This window comes from Osmia lignaria, chromosome 11, assembly GCF_051020975.1.
Source record: "Osmia lignaria lignaria isolate PbOS001 chromosome 11, iyOsmLign1, whole genome shotgun sequence".
Lineage (NCBI taxonomy): Eukaryota > Metazoa > Arthropoda > Insecta > Hymenoptera > Megachilidae > Osmia > Osmia lignaria.
This window is the reverse complement of record NC_135042.1, coordinates 2,989,639-3,008,466: the sequence shown is the minus strand read 5'-3', so window position 1 is coordinate 3,008,466 and position 18,828 is coordinate 2,989,639. Positions and strand designations below refer to the sequence as shown.

At 37.8% G+C, this 18,828-nt stretch overlaps 1 protein-coding gene across 1 annotated transcript; it reads left to right on the top strand.

The window, feature by feature from the left end:
• The first annotated feature begins 10,266 nt into the window (after nt 1-10,266).
• LOC117611505 (uncharacterized) lies at nt 10,267-13,648 on the top strand. The gene has a single exon (XM_034339451.2). The coding sequence runs from the start codon at nt 10,499-10,501 to the stop codon at nt 11,951-11,953; it is 1,455 nt and encodes a 484-aa protein (XP_034195342.2). The 5' UTR covers nt 10,267-10,498; the 3' UTR covers nt 11,954-13,648.
• Nucleotides 13,649-18,828: the final 5,180 nt, after the last annotated feature.

The following is an 18,828-nucleotide window of genomic DNA, read 5'->3' as shown; positions in this document are numbered from 1 at the left end:
AGTGTCAATAAAATATAAATAACTTATTAAAAAGAAAAAAGAGAAAAAGAGAAAAAGAAAAAAACAAATTTCTTAAATAGATTTCATAATAATAGCAATACACTTTGATATATTGAAATTAATTATAACTATACAATGTGTTGAGCAACGTCAACTTCATCACAAAATAAAGTACAAGGAACAAAAGGCGAGATAAGTGTAATAAGCATTACAATACTGGTAATAGGTCGATGATTTAATACCTGATGACGCGTAGATTGGAGATGATAAATTATTCTCGGAACATATCGCTCATTTGCGATAACAATGGCATAACTCAAAAATTACGGTTTTAAGGAAAACGAGTTTAAATGATTTAAACCGACAACATTTTGTAAGAACATTGAGTTAGAACGCTAATTAATATAAAATGTCTAGTATGCACAAAAACATTATAAACTGAATTGATTAATTGATTGAAAGATATGTACATAATTCTATTAAAAATAAAATACAATTTTGACCTTCATACGTCTTTTATACATCCATAAAAATGATTGAAATATGAAATTATTTTTCCCTTGATGCCATTTAACTGTAGCTATAACATTTGTTAATATAATCAATAGTTTCATAAATATATCAGATTAATAATATTTGTAAAAGTTTGAAAATCTTCCTCGTATATTATTAGGAACATAACGCTTTATTGTAATAAATAATGTTTCATTTTCAATATCATTCTGGTACGAACTTCAAATAAGTAAAAAATAAAAATTTAATAAAATGTTTATCGTAGAATTCGTCACACCCTTTGTTAAATATTGTGTTGCAAACATTACATTCTTTCAGCTGTAGAGGTGGAGTAGCAATATAGGAGGTCAGACATTGAACGGATCTATATTTAAGAAATATGCCTTGACCTCTCTTTTCAGTGACGTCATTGTTACAGAGGACGTCATCGAAGACTTTCCAAGAACATTGCTCCTTAAGATTAGTGGTTACGTCTAAAATCGCGTGTTCGTTGTTCTAGCCCATAATCAGTTATTGGGCTTTTATGGACGTAATTTTCATAAATTAATTCCTCTGGAGAAAGTAAGTGGTTCTATTCGAATCAAATGTGTTTCAACCCCTGGGGGATAAAACTTGGCCCATCAAACCCTAAATCTGGTATCATAATTAGACTGCGGATGTTTATGCATATGAAGAGAAATATATGCATATATATGTACAGAAAGCATGTACAATTTCTGTGAAACAACTCATCGATTTACTAGGATAAGAGGATATTTAAAAATTCTATATAAATTAAGGATCAACGAGAGTAACAACAGCACCTCTGGTGCAGTGGAAGTGAAAAACGAAAACATAATTCATGTTTCTCGGATACAATTTTGAAAAAAATTCATCATAATTATGATATTCATATTCAGGTAAAGTATATCGAACGCGGCACAGAGCGCTTTTTGGGTAAAATTAAAAAAATTTCTTCTGCAGAAACGTAATTTTTGTAAGGTTTTAACAGTCAAACTACAAAATCGGACTCTATATGGAGTTGGATAAATGTATAAAGAGTATTTTTAAAAAAGAATTATCAGAGAATATTACTTATTCCCTAAATGTTTGAATTACGAAATTGCTCAAGAACCTATTTAGGTCAATATGGCTGTTCACTATTGCTCTGCCCTTGTCCAATGGACAAGGCGTAACTTAATTAGATATTTGCGGAGGGGGTATTTCAGAATTTTTAGAATTTTAGAAATCCGGAATTTTGAAATTTCGAAATTTTAAGCATTTGGAATTTTCAAACTTGGAATAGTAATCTGGATTTTACAAAGTCTGAAATTCTGATATTTTGAAATATTTAAAATTTATAACTGTACAACTCTGTGATGTAGAAAATTTGTTTGAAACTTTGCAATTTTGGAATCTTAACATTTTAGGAAGGTGAAGGATCACATGTTTAGGAAGGGGTCAGACCAGATTTTTAAGGCAGCGTGGCCCACCCTTACCTTAACCTAGTTATCCCAATGTCACTGTTCCTCTGTGAAGGAGGGATCTCCGTTTTGATACAATTAATTTTTTTGAACTTGTCCTAAAATATTAGATATTATTATTATTTTCCAGAAGTAAGCAAATTATTGCATGAAGAATTAATTTTTGTTTTGTATAAGTATTTTATTAAAAATATAACCAAAATATGTGTATAATCACTCTTAAGTTCCTATGTATAAAATATACTTTCTTTGGTGATACTTGAAGTCTTGAATTGTAATTTGGGAAAAGCGCCTAAAACTAGCAATCTGTCCAGCACTGATGATTCGACATCGTGTCAATAGGGGCGTGTACAGTCATTGCCAACTGTCATTGGAAACTAAAACGTTAACACGAGACATTGTGTTCCTTTTCGTTACAGTATCATATAAAGTGCTGACAAATCGTTACGTAGCAACAAATCCTTTTCTTTAATCTCAGAGGAAATGTTGTAACGCACACTGAACTCACTAAAATTAATTCAATATTGCTAACTGTTCACATGTTACATTAACCGTTTGAATGCCACCGGTTTTTGTAAAAATCCGGTTTAAATTCTTCTGGTTTATGTCAGAATGCGTTATGCAATTGTCTAGTAAGCTTTTAGTATTCAAAGACTGTTGCCTATGACTATACACACCCCTACTGACACTACGTTCAATCGTCAATGTTATGCAGATTACCGGTTTTAGAGGTTTTTCATCCGAATCTTTTAATTTCAATAACTAAAAGACAAAGTCGCGAACGGTATTTCATCGTTCTTAATGTTCGTCTTATTTTGACCCCCAGAACCATCTCTTCAAAGTCCTACTTGTTGTTGAACACACTGTATATACATTTGTAAATATTTTTAGCAGTATTAATAATTAAGTGTTATTATTTTGTCAGTATTTTATAGTCAATAAAATTTAAATTTTTGTACAGTATAAATATTCCAATTTCAGTGATTGTATTTATTTTTTTAATGTACAATTAGAAAGATGGATGACGTTGATTTGGTTATCTTCTCGTGGCCGCCTTACGACTGTTTATTTAATATCCTTAACATTAATTAATGAAAAATGTTAACTAAGTAAATATCAGTCTTTTAATTTTGGTGGTACGTATTTATAAAAAAATTAAGAATCGCTGACTTGAAATACTGATTTAAAAAAAGCATATACTGGGTGTTCGATAACAGGTGGGACTTACCTCGTGCTATTCTTTTTCTCGGTACTGCAGCATTGGGCTTTCTCTTCTTGGTTATGACTGTACCCGCCCCTGCTGACCTGACGTTCAGTTGTTGGTGCTGGGCAGATTGCGGGTTTTAGGCGCTTTTTACTCGAATTTTTAAACGTTAATTACTGGAAAACAAAGCCGCGAACGCTATTTCGTCATTCTTGATTTTCGTCTTATTTTGATCCCTAGAATCACCTCTTAAAAAATCTTCCACCTGTTGTCGAACACCCTGTATATACTTACAATGTAGGACATGCTTAATAAAATAAAAAAGCTTACATTAAACCATCTCTAAAACCCCTTATACAAATAATAATTAAACGTAACTTACTTTTCAGCGCCGTAAATTGACAGACCCCTCTATCGTAAGGTGGTTCTCGTTTCAAAGTTCAATGTACTTATTCACCAGTTGCATCAGAAGTACGTTGTCATCGATTATCAAGAGTGCTAAATATGACGTGCTACAGGTAATTACGTAAGAACATTTTCATGTTAACTTGGAATACAGAGTAGCTCTTGTATTAATAGTACATCTACATTTATTGATCGTAGGTAAGTAGATTATACCTAGTGGATTAGGAACATAGTGGATAATCAAGCTAATACATATTATGATCGGATAAAACAAGTCACATGTCTTATGCTTTCGATGGTATCATGCCTTCAATTATATTAAAATATTTTCCTTTTTATTTTGCTTAACATATACGTAAATAGACAATTTGAGACTATATTTTGACATGTCCGCAAGACTGCTTTATTTCATCAGTGCACAGTACAATGCATACTTATAAGTAGACTGCGGAACTTTATGCAAATGCGTATTTTTGTACGAAGCAAATAAACAGCTATGACTAACAGAAATATGTTTTAGCATTAGATCTTAAAAATAGACTTTGTATTTTACGTATGTGCGTATTTTTCGCGTATACAAAATCTTTTTTAAAAGAATAAAAGCTTCCCAAAACTATCAAGAATTCTTAAAATTAAAAAGAATTACTAACGGAGCATTCAGATGACATTTTAAAATTCTATTAAAGCAAATTTACTTATGCTCTAGAAATACCGGTGAAATATATATTCTAACGCTTAAAATTACATCTCGATAAAATGCCACAAATGGCATCAATTCCCAGTTGATAATAATTTGAATTACTGTTGAAACTTGATTCAAAAATATATTGTGATAGTTTTAAAGAGTTTAATAGCTTACACTTTTACATATTAAGAAGTTTGATAACACTGCCCAACAAATTTAAACTTTTTTTCTGTTTTCCAATAGCCATTGGGTGATCGTTGTAGAGCTTCTCGTCCTGAACAGGAATCCGAAAACCGAGTTGCTTTATCACCCTCAGTTTTCGAAAAACACGAGTTTTTGTTAAAACATGTGTTTTGGGGGGAAATGAACTATTACGCGGAAGCTAAAAACGCTAGAACATTCGCATTGGTTTTAAAATATAGAGGAGAGTTTCCCGAATATATTGATATATATAGTTATTATATTACGTGATTCTGAATAGATGTAAATGTCGATGAAAGTTTAAAAAACAGCACGCATTTCCTATATATTACTTTTGTATTTTTAAGAAAAGTTCTTTATCCAACGCGAATTCTCTATACATTACCGAATTCTGCAAAACATTTCCGAAGAAGAAACTATATGGGATAGTGTTGGAGCAGTATGCAATTCGAGTAAATCGAAAAAATATCTGCGGTGACGCGTGCACGGCGTTTTGCCGCCAGACGGCCTATAACTCGCTCTCCTCTGCTAGTCAGTGCCGTAGCTACGCGTAATCAACACCAATGGTGGGGTTTAATATATTGGGTTAGCCAACAAGTAATGTCGAATTTTTCCGTTTGGAAGCGTCGCTGCTGTTTTTAAGACGAAAGACTAACCATGATCTATAAAACGTATATATTATCTAAAAGCTAAGATTCCAACGCGTTTAAAAAAACATTCATCTCGAGTGGTTAAATTTTTAACCGACTTCGAAATGGAGGAGGTTACTCAATTCGATCAGTATGTTTTTTTTTTTGTGTTCACCGATGAGATGGATGGACCAATCGGAACGAAACTTTTTGCATCTCGTAGGGTATGTTCTCCGATTGGTCCCATTGAAAAACAATTTTTCATTTTTTCATTGTTATTGCAAAATACAGGAAGTGTTTAATGTCAAAATTGGACGATTTCAATGACCTTTTAATATGTTATCGGGGACATGATTCTGACGAACTTTTTCATTATGCATAATTAACGGAAAGCTTTAGTTTCCGAGATATTCGTGAAAAACTATTGTTACTACTGCATTGAATTCTACGTATGCCTACGTGTCTACCGGTGCATGAGTCAGTATGCAATCGCTGATTCACTACTGTTTCTTGTATACATGCATACTCTCCAAGGCATGTACTAATTGCGATGAAACCTTTCACATCTAATAGGAGATATTTCCGCGATATCTCACTTGCAAAAATTAATGCCATTTGTTATTGTTAATAACTATTGTCATAACTTGTATGGAACTTGTTATCGTTAATAACTATCGTTATTGCAATTAACCAATAAGAACGGTAAACCACCTTACGGCATCTTATAAATACTGCTCGTTCCACTAAAAAGTGTGAAATAAAATCATTTTTAACAAAAAATACAACCGACTTCGAAATACACTAAAAAGTATGAAATAACTTCTACTTCATTTATACAAATACCCAACAACTATTAATAAAACCTATTTACTCGTTAAATAGTATACTAATGTTACGTCGCGAGCGAGATACGACGCGCGACGTACAAAATAAAAAAAAAAGAAAATTAATGATGTGGTTGATACGCGGTTGAGAACGGTATTAGCGCTGCCACCAGTCCTAATCGCTCGTGACGATGTTGGATCACTCACGATTAGAACAATAAAAGAGTTGTTAAATAAGTTAATAGATTAATTGAAAGATTAATCGGGTTCGTCAATGCTCTAGTCCCATACGGGCCCCTCGTATGAATTTGTGCGAAGATGGTAGGCGTGAAAATGAAGGAAAGGAAGTGTTTGAAACGTAAATGAATTAAAACTGGTTAGGTGTAACAAAAATATAATTTCGGAAAAATAAGCGTGACATTAAAAGTATTTGGTTAACAGGAAGTACGAGCTGTTTGAAATACAAGAGAAAATAAATATATTATAAAGAAAAGTATAAATTATATGAAAATGAAGCTATTGATTACTGGTTAATTAAAGTTTGATTAAATAATTCGATGATTCGAGCAACGATGTTCAGCGAAGAATTAAGCGCGAAAAGAAAGAAAGAACGGTCCCAGAGGGTATATTACCAGAGCCACGGTTTCGTGGGGCCGTCTTCTTTGCGTGTGAGTCGGAATTTATTCGATAATGTTAATATTCGATACCTTGAGTCGCTGTACTGAACGGGACGATCTAGAGGGAAATTTTCCAGAATACGCGGTTTCGTAGATCGCCCGTTTTGCCTCACTACATCCAGATTCGTCGTATTGGATAAAAATGAAATGGACAACTTACCAGGATCGATGTAAAAATAGTATCTGATAATACTTTGAATTCGTTTGCTTAATCGCTGGTGTCGTCTAGAAATCTGTAAGTCAAAGAAGAGGTGAGAAAACTGCCACTTGCACTACGCGTTCGCGATCGGCCTTTTATTACGGTATTACGGGACGATCAATTACAAAACGAACACAAAAGTATTTGCAAAACGACGCGACGCGGAAAAAGAAAGAAAAATAATTATTAATTTAGCGGACGGTTTAAAAACAAAAGAGAAAAGGATAGATCCTTATGAGTCCTTTACGCGGAAAACGCGAACCGCAATCTCCCGGCACTCTGCCTTTTTCAAGGACTTTACCGGTCAGCTAATTACGACGATTTCACGCGAAAACTATTGCTCGACGCGAACACAGCCTCAGTCAAGCGATCGTGTCTCAGGGTTCGACCCGCGATCATGGGCCCAAAGTGGGGACATCATTTGGCAAATCAGGGTACGTGTCGGAGGGGAAATCTCGTGCGTATTGGGCTAGTTGGCCGCTCTTCCTAGTTTTCTCATCCCTTCTTGATCTTTCTTTCTGCCTTCGTCTAAGATTGTCCATTTCTTTCTACCCCTTTAACGCTACGCGGATTTCATGCGTCGCAATTCTAAAGTTTCTGGAATATTCGAAATCTACTACGACTTGATTTATTCGAATTCGTTAATCAAAGAGGCTTTTACCAATGACATTTCCAGTATCGAAGAAGGTCTACGTTTTATAACAGATGTTTGATTTACTGGATCGAATGACTATTAGTTGAATACTGTTAATTATTCCGTTCTTATTCGTATTTTGGCGGTTTGCGTAAAACGGCAATCGGTGTTTTATTGTTATCGTTAAATCGCGGATCTATGCATATGATTTGTTGCATTTATCTAATAGTAGACTCGCGTGTTAATTATTAACGATATACATACATATATTTGAAACGTGTTACGTTTAACGTTTCCTAGATGTTCGTTGCCGATGTTTATTGCCTTAGTCGTTCTTGAACGTCGGTCGCCAATTTCAAACTACAGCGGTTGTCACGCAAACCTTCGCATTTCATAATCATTCAAACAGTTTCATTCCGTAGCATACCAATCGCTTTATACTTAATTGCATTCATTCCTTGTGGAAAGGCCGGCTGACGTATGCTTTGGAGGTAGGAGAGGTATTTCGTTTGCGAGGTAAAACAAAAATCGTATTTCCCTGATTCCGCGCGGTTAAGCTGGGAAATTTCCAAGTGCGTCGCACTGCTTAACCGCGTGGCAAAAGATGTTGATAGTGCCTCTCCTTAACCTTAGCGATTTCGAATTTCTATGTGTTTATTGCTACGCGGTTTCGACAAAGCAATCGTCCCAAGGAAGGTTAACTTCTTATTGTTTGAAAAGAACTAATTATAGCCTCCTTTGTGTGCCTCGCCTGGGATTATCTCCAAGTACGACGAGGTACACAAATTCAGTATATTAAACGATTAAACTATTCAACACTATCAGAAAGAAGATGAAAATAAATGTTAGCCACGGTCGGATTATTGAAAATAATCCGGACGTAACACTAAATACCTTTCAACCTTTTCGGAGGCGGCGCAAAATTAAAAATACCCGAATATACGATGCTGCCAATAATGATTTGATAGGTTGTCGATGCCTGAACTAGAATCTTCCTAGTAGAAGAAAAGTTTTTAATTTTGCGCCACCTCCGAAAAGGTTGAAATGTATTTAGTATACGATTTAATGAGTAAATAGGTTTTATTAATAGCTGTTGGGTATTTGTATAAATGAAGTAGAAATTATTTCATACTTTTTAGTGCATTTCGAAGTCGGTTGTATTTTTTGTTAAAAATTATTTTATGTCATTCTTATTTTTCGTCTTATTTTGACCCGCCAGAATTATCTCTTGCCTTACCTGTTGCCGAACACCCTGTATATCTTGAAACATTTCTAAATACAATTTTCTTGATAAGAAAGCTAGATATAAAAAAATTTTCGATTTATTTTTATAGATAAATTCACCCCCTAATTAATAGTACATACTACAATACGTGCGGGCATTCTGTATAACAAAAACTAGACAATAATTTTCAACATTAAAAAATCAATAGTAGGCTAATTCCTCTAGATTAAAATAACAAAAAAACAAATGCAATTCAATAAATAGTTGCCAGGATAGGAATTCATAAACATTATATAATCCGTTTTTATTGCCAAATTAAAAAAACTGTATTTTTTGAACAAATTTAAAATTAACAAAACCGTAACCCTCCTCCCTTTTCTTTTTGCACGCACTACATCATATTTCATTGAAAATAAGGTTTTGGACATTGATGTTAAAAAAGCAATCAATCTAGCGTGAATAACCCTCTCAAATACGGAAGACCTTTTCTCTGAATTATTTGCCAGATTAAGCGATAAGCTTGACCGATTATTAAAACCGATATCACGTTTCGACAGAGTTGATTAATTATTGTTCATTAACAGTGTTGATAACGCACTTATCAGAGATTGATATTAAGGTATCAGAAATAAAGAATCGTATATTGATTGCCTGTGTTATTAAGTTTTCTCAAGTAATCATTTAATAGAGAAAGGAAAGCAAAATATTTCATGAATGTACATAGAATAACATATCAAACATTGATTTATTTAAATATACAAGTACTAATAATATAATATAAATATAGATTCAGTGAACTCGTAGAAAAAGGATTCCCCCTCCGATTTTGATAATTGTTAGATATGTTGTAAAATTCAACATTTTAAGCAACTTTTTTTCTCTAACAAGGAAACATACCGAACTGTCCGTCTCCGATTTCAATGAAACTCGGTGGATATATTAAGCAGGTGAAAATGAGGGACACGTATTTTTTATAGCTGCCTAATCGCAAATTTAGGTGGTGAAATCATCCTTCAGCAGAAGTTTCAGCAGAAAAATGGTTTCTCGAAAACTATCACAGATATAACAAATTTCTTAGGGAAAAGTTTCATGGTTTCTTGAGGTAAAACAAAAAGTGGTTATAGATTTTGTAAAAAGTAATTTGTTTATAACAAAAAAATTTATTGTTACATTATTTTAAGAGATACAAAAATTTACATAATGACAAAAAAGAACCGAAATTTTTTTCTCAATCTATTGATATATAATACGATAGATTTGCCTTCTTTAGTTTTGTAAATTTTTATATAATTCCGCAGACAAGATAAGATAACAGAATTATCATTATGTACTTAATATACGTATTTTTACAGGCTAGTATATGCCTGTGCAAATAACAAATAATAATTGATAATAACAAATAATAATTGGAGTGTTTTGTAAATATCAATTCGTGGTAATACGATTGAATTTCAGAACGACATTTTAATCTTACTCTTTTGCACACAGACACTTTGTGCTGAATAAATTTTATTTATCTGTGATCATAAAGCATATTAATGAAGTTCAGCCTGATAATTGTGATACCGGGTGCACAGGGTTACAAAATGTTTACCATAAAACGTTATCTGCGTGCAATAATATTCTTATTTTGTACTTTTTATCAGAGTATAAAAAGAGCACGGGATTCGTTGTACTGTCATTTACTAGCAATCCAACCACGTAATGGTGAATATTAATCCGATTAATGTTATTAATCTTCTGCTTGATACCTTTTGCATCAATTATTGGCTGGAAAGTTTGATCACTGATGCGTAAATTCAATTAAAAGAGAATTTATCAGAGATTCTTCGTAAAGCTATGGAAGATAATTCATTTGAATGGGAACAGTTCAATCAGTTAGACTTCGAGAAACATTTTAGTGTTCATAATGCTCATATCGTTGAAGATCAGGATACAGAAGATAAAGAGTATGCAGCGCCGACAACCACTGTATGTTCACAGAATGAAGACGAAATTGATTTCAAATATAAAAAGGATGCCGTTGAATATTGGACAAGTGGGAAGACAGGTAAACTGTCAATAACATCGGTAAAACATCGTTTTAGAAAAGTTACTTCAGAGCGACAACTACGGCGCTGGATGGATCAAGTACGTAAAGGTGGATCACGCAAAGATAAATTACTGCGTATAAGTGATCATACATTGCAAAACTTTATAGAGGCTATGGACAAACAGTTAATAGTTCACGATGTAGACCTACAACGTTGGGCTTTAAACGCAAAGAGAATGGTTAATCTTAAGGGTTTTGTCGCCTCTTCCAGTTGGGTATGGAAGTTTAAAAGAATGCACGGAATTGTATCCCGTAAGGTTACCAAATTTGTTACGAAACATGAAATTTATTCGAGAAACGTGGAAAGTGTACAATGTGAAGTTTTCATCAATGAAGTGAAGTCGCGCCTAACAGCAAACGGACCCGAAAATGTCTTTAATTCCGATCAGAGTGGATTCAACCTCGAACATCACTCTGGTAGAACGTTGGCTTACCGAGGGTCAAAAAAGGTGGAAAGTGTAGTTCAGTCTGTGTCATCGACAACTCAGAGCTATACGATTCAACCTACGATATCCGCGGCTGGCAAACTCCTTTCTCCTCTTTTAATTGTACTTAAGGAAGTTGGCGGAGAGTTTGGACTGAGGGTTCAAGAAACTATGTTTAGGCCGAAAAATGTTTTTATACTGGCTTCCACGTCTGGGAAACTAACATCAGCCCATCTGAAAACTTGGCTGAAGGATGTGTTTTTTCCTAACGTCGGATCGTCAAGTGTTTTATTGTTAGACTCCTGGGGAGGTCAGTGTTCTAAAACGGTTTCAGAGGCTACGCCACATGATAAAGAATTAAAGCACCTTATCATACCGAAAGGCACAACGGGAAGAATTCAGCCACTAGATGTTTACGGATTTCGAGTTTGGAAAAATTTTGTTAAACGCTTCTCGGACATTGTTATACTTTACGATTACAATGTTAATCTTCATTTAAGAAACAATATTATTAAGCTTCAATCTCTGACACACAATCAGTTCTCTTCCCCAAGATTTACAGATCTTTTCAAATACGCGTGGTTTAAGAGCGGCTATATAGAAAACAGACCTCCTCATTTTGACAATCCAGTAGATTTTTGTTTCGGTGCAAATTCAGCACCAATATGTGACATTTGTGGAAATGCTGCTATTATTACCTGTGCGTGGTGTAAAAAATCATTTTGCTTCCAAAATTTCTTTACAGAATACCATTTCTGTGAAACTTATGTTCCGTGAATTCAGTCTTCATGCTACTAATATTACATTTCTTGTATCATGATTGGGATAAATAAATTCACTAACGAAAAGTACACACGCCAAGGGTATTTAATTTTCATTCGAAATGAAACGATATCAATTATTAAATTTGACGAAATCATCCAGGTCCGATAGCGATCATATACATGCATAAAAGTAAAGAAACTGGTAGCCTTTTCGAATTTAATGTCTACTACTTCTGTAATTTTTATATCAATTTTGTTCTTAACGTATATTAACTTCCAAGCAACAAATTACTTCCTAACAATGTCATATTGTAATGCATACTAATGTAATTGAGATTACTATTGCAAATTTTAGATGATTTTGTTATGATTAATAAATGCGTATCTCATAAAAATAGTCATCCGTATGCCTATACAATATACATGTATACATTGTGACCTTTTTAACGGGGTGTACTCTATGTATACAATACAATTATAATGTCGGTGAGCGCCAGCCACTTGTTGTGGCGATTGAAATAAAATAATTTTCAACAGACAATACAACCTAATTCGAAATGCACTAAAAAAGTATGAAATAATTTCTATTTCCTAATGAAATAATTTCTATTTTATTTATACAAATACCCAATAGCTATTAATAATAAAACCTATTTACTCGTTAAATAGTATACTAAATACATTTCAATCTTTCTGGAGGCGGCGCAAAATTAAAAACTTTTCTTCTACTAGGAAGATCCTAGTTCAGACGTCCTATCAAATCGTTATTGGCAACATCGTATATTTGGGTATTTTTCATTTTGCGCCGTCTCCGAAAAGGCTGAAATGTATTTAGTATACTATTTAACAAGTAAATAGGTTTTATTAATAGCTGTTGGGTATTTGTATAAATGAAGTAGAAATTATTTTATATTTTTTAGTGCATTTCGAAGTCGGTTGTATTTTTTGTTAAAAATTATTCTATTTCATACTTTTTAGTAGAACGAGCAGTACAGTAAAAGCTGGATATATGCAACAAAAGTTTGGCTGGATATATGCAACATCGCTATCCCCTCCACTTGGGTGGATCCCCCTAAGCCGAACCGAGCCGCTCGGCGAGGAAACCGTGTAATATGATCCGACCGTAATATCGGTGTGACACCAAAGATACATCAAACACGCAACATGCAACATGCAACACGTCGCAAGTTGTGTACGAACGTAGAATAGGTATCGCGGCACGGTACAAACGATTTGTACGAACGTAGAATAGGTATCACGGCACGGTACAAACGATTTGTACGGACGCAGAATCGACACCAAGACTGGATATATGCAACGTTTAAATGCCCAGAATCGACACCTCGGCTGGATATATGCAACATTAAATGCCCAGAATCGACACCTCGGCTGGATATATGCAACGTTTTAAACCCGAACCGACACCGCAACCGGTTTTCATTTCCAATCCTCCTTTGCTTTTCGTCAACTTTTAACATCAATTTTAGCAAGTAATTATAATTCAAACTATATCGTGTTTGGTATCATCTTAATCAGAAAAATTTCACCAACGCGCTAGTAAAAATTTCAGTAACAAAAAGTCAAAAATAAAAAAATTTTATAGTTGAATTAGTTTAGTCACACCAATACGTTTCGGCTCTTTCCTTTGATCATCGGACCTCTCTCTTTCCACCACTGTCTGTCCTATTCTACGTTCACGCTTGGCTGGTCGTCGCGTGTAACCCGAGATTAGACACCTCGACTGGATATATGCAACGTCTGGGCCCCAATGTTTATTGCATATATCCAGCTTTTACTGTATTTGTATGTAGGAGGGGTATGGTGAAATAAACACATACCGTAATCTGCCTAGAAATACTATATTATATTTTGACGTTCGGCTTCTAAGGCTTTTTGGTTCGAACTGCTTCGAACTGCTTCGAACGAGTGCGTCGTCGAAGAAAAGTCCGTGTCGGGGTGGGCCGAATCGGAGGCCCTTGACTCGTCTTGTCTCTGCAAGGGTCTGGACTGTCTCTAAGCCTAATGGGGTGTTTACATGTAGGATGCCGTAAGGTGGTTTATCGTTCTTATTGGTTAATTACAATAACAATACGTATTAACAATAACAAATTGCATAAATTTTTGCAGGTGAGATATCGTAGAAATATCTCCTATTAAATGCGAAAGGTTTCATCGCGATCGGTATGTATGTATGTATGTACATGCCTTGCAAAGTATGTATAGAAACAGTAGAGAATCGTATTCCATACAAGTTATAACAATAGTTATTAACAATAACAAATTGCATAAATTTTTGCAAGTGAGATATCGCGGAAATATCTCCTATTAGATGTGAAAGGTTTCATCGCAATCGGTACATGCCTTGGAGAGTATACATGTATACAAGAAACAGTAGTGAATCAGCGATTGCATGCTGACTCATGCACCGGTAGACACGTAGGCATACGTAGAATTCAATGTAGTAGTAACAATAGTCTTTCACGAATATCTCGGAAACTAAAGCTTTCCGTTAATTATGCATAATGAAAAAGTTGTTCAGAATCATGCCCAGCGACAACATATTAAAGGGTCATTAAAATCGTCCTATGTTGAGATTAAAAACTTCCTGTATTTTGCAATAACAATGAAAAAATGCAAAATTTTTCTTTAATGGGACCAACTGGAAGACACCCTACAAGATGCAAAAGGTTTCGTTCCGATTAGTCCATCCATCTCAGAGTAATCGGTGAACACACACTGTTCCGAATAACTGGAATATCGAAAGGATAGAATATGAGGTGGAATTGGCGTCACCGGTAATAAATAAATTGAACATAAGAATTGAAATGAAAAAGCAAAAGAAAAATTAATTTATTATATCGAAAAACAAATGACTCTACTCTATGGGTACCGGCTGTAAAAAACCCCAGTCGATAGTGGGGAAAAAGCCTGGTCCCAATAAAAGAAAATTAGATTAAATGGATACCAGGAATTGAAAAAAGGCAACAAATATTTAAATGTAGAAACTTAGGCAAACTAGAGATACAAATAATCATTCGAATGATCATTCAAAACTTAAAATAACGAACGCAATGAGAGCTCTTTTACCCTAAATCGCAATTGAATGGCGCCTCGCCGTCGTCACAGGTTCATGCGACAGTACTTCCTGATTACAGGAAGGGTCCCGCAATCGGGACAAAGTGACCGTAAACACGCGTCACTAGCTGCACGGCTAGCCAGGTGGGCAGATTCAGCCGATCGCCGAACTGTGCCGTACCAGTCATCTGTGGCCGGCTGTCACAGGTTACGCGGGGGAGTCCGCAAAGGTTGGGAATGCTACGGATGGAAATCTCGGGGCAGATGGATCTTTAGGGATCGAAAAAGAGGTAGCGCGTTATCGCGATTTACAAGAAACGATACGCGAGAGATGACCGTTACTGAACTCATAGTTATAATTAATAATGTTAAGGGCTTACCGGTATCGCAGGATATGCTCTTACACTCACTCTCGCACTCTCGATACTCTATTCTCAATACTCTATATTCGCTCCCAAAGTTGCAATACTCTATATTCGCTCGCTAACAAAATCTAATTGAATGCTCGTCGTTGTCGCAGCAAGCCTGTGGCAGGGAATTTTGGGGAGGGGATACAGGTCGGGGATTGGGTCTTCTGGTCGGGTCAGGGGCTAATTGGGCGAGGGATCGATATTGAATGGGGATTGACCGGTGATCGGGATCGATAGGGCTGGTAAAGGCTTTTTGGTGTTGGCTACTGGGTGAGAGTCCACGGGCTTGGCGAGCAGATAGCTCCACTGGGGCGTTTGGGGACGTCTTTTGGCCGGACTCCGCTGGTCGCGGGACGTCCTCCCAGTGGCACTCCGGTGTCTTTGCCGGTTGGACCACAAAGATGCCGTTCGGAGCCTTACAGCCAGCCCCAGCGGTGACATGTGCCAACCCCTCCTTCTCGTGGTGTGGTCCCGGCACCGGTTTACCGATGGCAAACGGGGCTCTGGCTGTGGACGTTAAGCGCCTGGTGGCTGTGGGTGGGAACCACTCAGGTTAGCTTGATAAAGTAAATGCGTCTTAGAGCAAAACTCCTTACACGCCGACGAAGAGTCTGGTGTTGGGTCTTCCGTACCCGTACGATGATTGGCTTGCCATGAGTGGAATTGTACCCCTTGGTACGGAGGTGACGCTGAAAGTGGATTGATAGTAGCGCAAAAGCGCCCTTTAACACCGCCAGTATAAACAGAAGCTTCGGAACAGCAGAGCGAGTTCTAAACCCCACAAGGCTCATTATTAACAATAACCTGTCTTCGCCAGTCTCTGCAGCTCTTCTTCACTCTCGATTTTCACTCTGGTCCTTATCGGCCCGATACCCGTGCTTGGGGAAGGCGTGATGTGGGTACAGGCGTGGTAATAGAGTGAAAGCCAAGCGATGTAACGGGGGGGGGGGGGTCGTCACAGTCGGGTCTGCCGGTCAGTTGCGGGGCGGACTGTCTCGTCATTGTACAAAAATCGGCCTCTATTGTGTAAGGCGGCGTCCGTGTCTGTCCGTCGTGGTTGGAGCGGGGAGCGGGATCAGGGCAAGGGGTTTACTGAGGGGAGATTAGGGAAGAGGGCGTTCGGGTCTATTGGAGGAACGGGAGCGTGGGGATTCGGAGGGCCATAAGGACGGGGAATATATGTGCGCGGGATCCGGGAAGTGGGATCGGCGTTTCCGAGCAGGTTGCGTCAACCCTTTCCGCCGACCTCACCTCCTGTTTCCTCATTTCGGGCAGTTCGGTGCTAAATGGTCAGGTTTGCCACATCTGTAACAATAATAATGCGTTTGTTTTTTTTTGCAATGCGCCCGCCAGTGTCCCCGCTGGCCACAGTTATAGCACTTGCCGGAAAAGAAACAGTAGCGGGTTGGGATATCGGGAGAGGGACTGCGTTGGTGGGAACCGGAGGTGGGTTGAAAAGGTGGAAACGTAGGAGGGCTGTTAGGGGTACGGGATGGGGTGGACGATTGGGGTTGGGTGGAATGAGGAGTTTTGTGGCATTGTTTCCGGAATGAGATAGGTGGGGTGGAGGGGATACTCGGCCCGGGAAGTGCCTCCCGGGGCCATCGGGATGTGGTAGGAGGGGTGTCGGGTTTAGGAAGGGCTTTATGGTGCTTTGGGGTTGGTGAAAGGGGCGAGGGGGGTTGAGAGCTATCGGCTACTACTGCTAAACTCGTATTATGGGAGACGCCATGTGAGGGCTGAAAAGGGTTAGTATAGGATAGAGCGGGTTCGGCATGAAGCGAGGACCTTAGGGAAAAATCGGGAAAAGGGGTATACGAGATTGGGTTCGAGGGGTATCGTGGTAGTCTTGCCGGGAGGCAATCATCGGCCATATCGTTAATCGGGTCCCATGGGGCGGCTTCTGGGCCGAAAACGCGGCGGACCTCTGACCGGAAGTAGCGGTCCCGAAGTTCGTCTATGTTCCCGCGTAAGTTCAAGTGGGCATGCTGCATGAACTGGACCAATTGGATGAACAGCAATTCGTAGATCTTTTTACGCATCGTCTCTTGCTCGGACGTTCCCATTTTCGCGGTGTAATTCAGGGGGAGCGGGGTTACGAGAGCAAGAAAAGGGGAAGGGGCAAAAAAAATGTGTAGGTTGGAGAGTTTACCGGGGTTATTAGGAAAGGATAAAAAAACAGGATGGGGATACAAGTTCAAAATTATAGCACAGGAAGATATCAGATAGTAAAATTTTCAAAATCGGCAAGTGGCCCAATAAGAGTATTCGAAGTCGGCAAAAGGGCACAAGAATACTCAATATCGTCAAAACGCGACACGAATATTGAAATCGGCGAAACAAAGCAAAAAAATTATGGCACAGATTATCAATTTCAGTGGACATACAACAGGTTCTTAAAAATTTTTGAAATCCAATGTTCGGTCGAAAACGATTTTTCGGCTCGTTTGGGAGGCACTGCTAGTTTTTATTTCGATTCTTAGGAATGTCGCGTCTCTCAAGCACAACACCGTACGTCTTTCTCGCACGGCCGCGCTCAACCGGCAACAACAAAAAAAAGTGGCAACAAGGCTATCAGTAACGCTAACGGGCACCTTCGGCGTAGTTTTCGTCGGTTTCAAATTTCGTATTGGTGAAATAGAAATTTCTCAATCGAGAGAGTCTCGAATTTTTGGCTTTTCTGGCCCCACGTTGGGCGCCAAATTTCTGACTCTTTCGCGAGGGTGTAGAGGGTTGGTTGAACGCCAGTCACTCGTTGTAGCGATTGGAAAAAGGGGGATTTTAGGTTCTTCTACAGTAGTTGAGGGACTCGCGGCTCGACCGTGGCCGGCCGTCACACTCTACGCGGGGGAGTACGCAGGGGAAGGAGATGCTGGGGATGGGAATCTCAGGGGTGGAGGGCTCGAGGAAGGTTTTCTGCGTTACGCAATCGAATATCGAAAGGGAACAGGGGATCTTTAGGAATGGGAACAGGGGTTAATACGGTATCGCGATTAATAAACAATCAGGCGCGGAAGGTGGCCGTGATCGGACCCAAATTTACAATTGTAAAGGGGTAACAAAGTGGACTCACTAATTCCGCTACGCTCGAACACACACTTCAATTTCTCTTTCTCTAGGATCGCTTATGTCTTATTCTACAAATCATAGACGCTCGCTCTTATCGCTTTCGCTTACAAAATCTACTAGACGCTCGCAACTACTCGCTTTGCACGCCAAAATCCAAGTGCTCACTCGTCGCCGTCGCAGGGAATTTTGGGGTGGGGATTGGATCTATCTTCCGGGTCGAAAGCTAATTGGGTAAGGGATATCGATTGGGGATTGGCCGGTGATCGGGATCGATAGGGTTAATTTGCATTGCGAATTATTTTCCCAATCAAGTTGGGAATTCTCCTGATCGTAA

What these genes read in the sequence shown, in the direction of transcription:
- LOC117611505 (XM_034339451.2), top strand. Translation starts at nt 10,499, where the DNA reads ATGGAAGATAATTCATTTGAATGGGAACAGTTCAATCAGTTAGACTTC.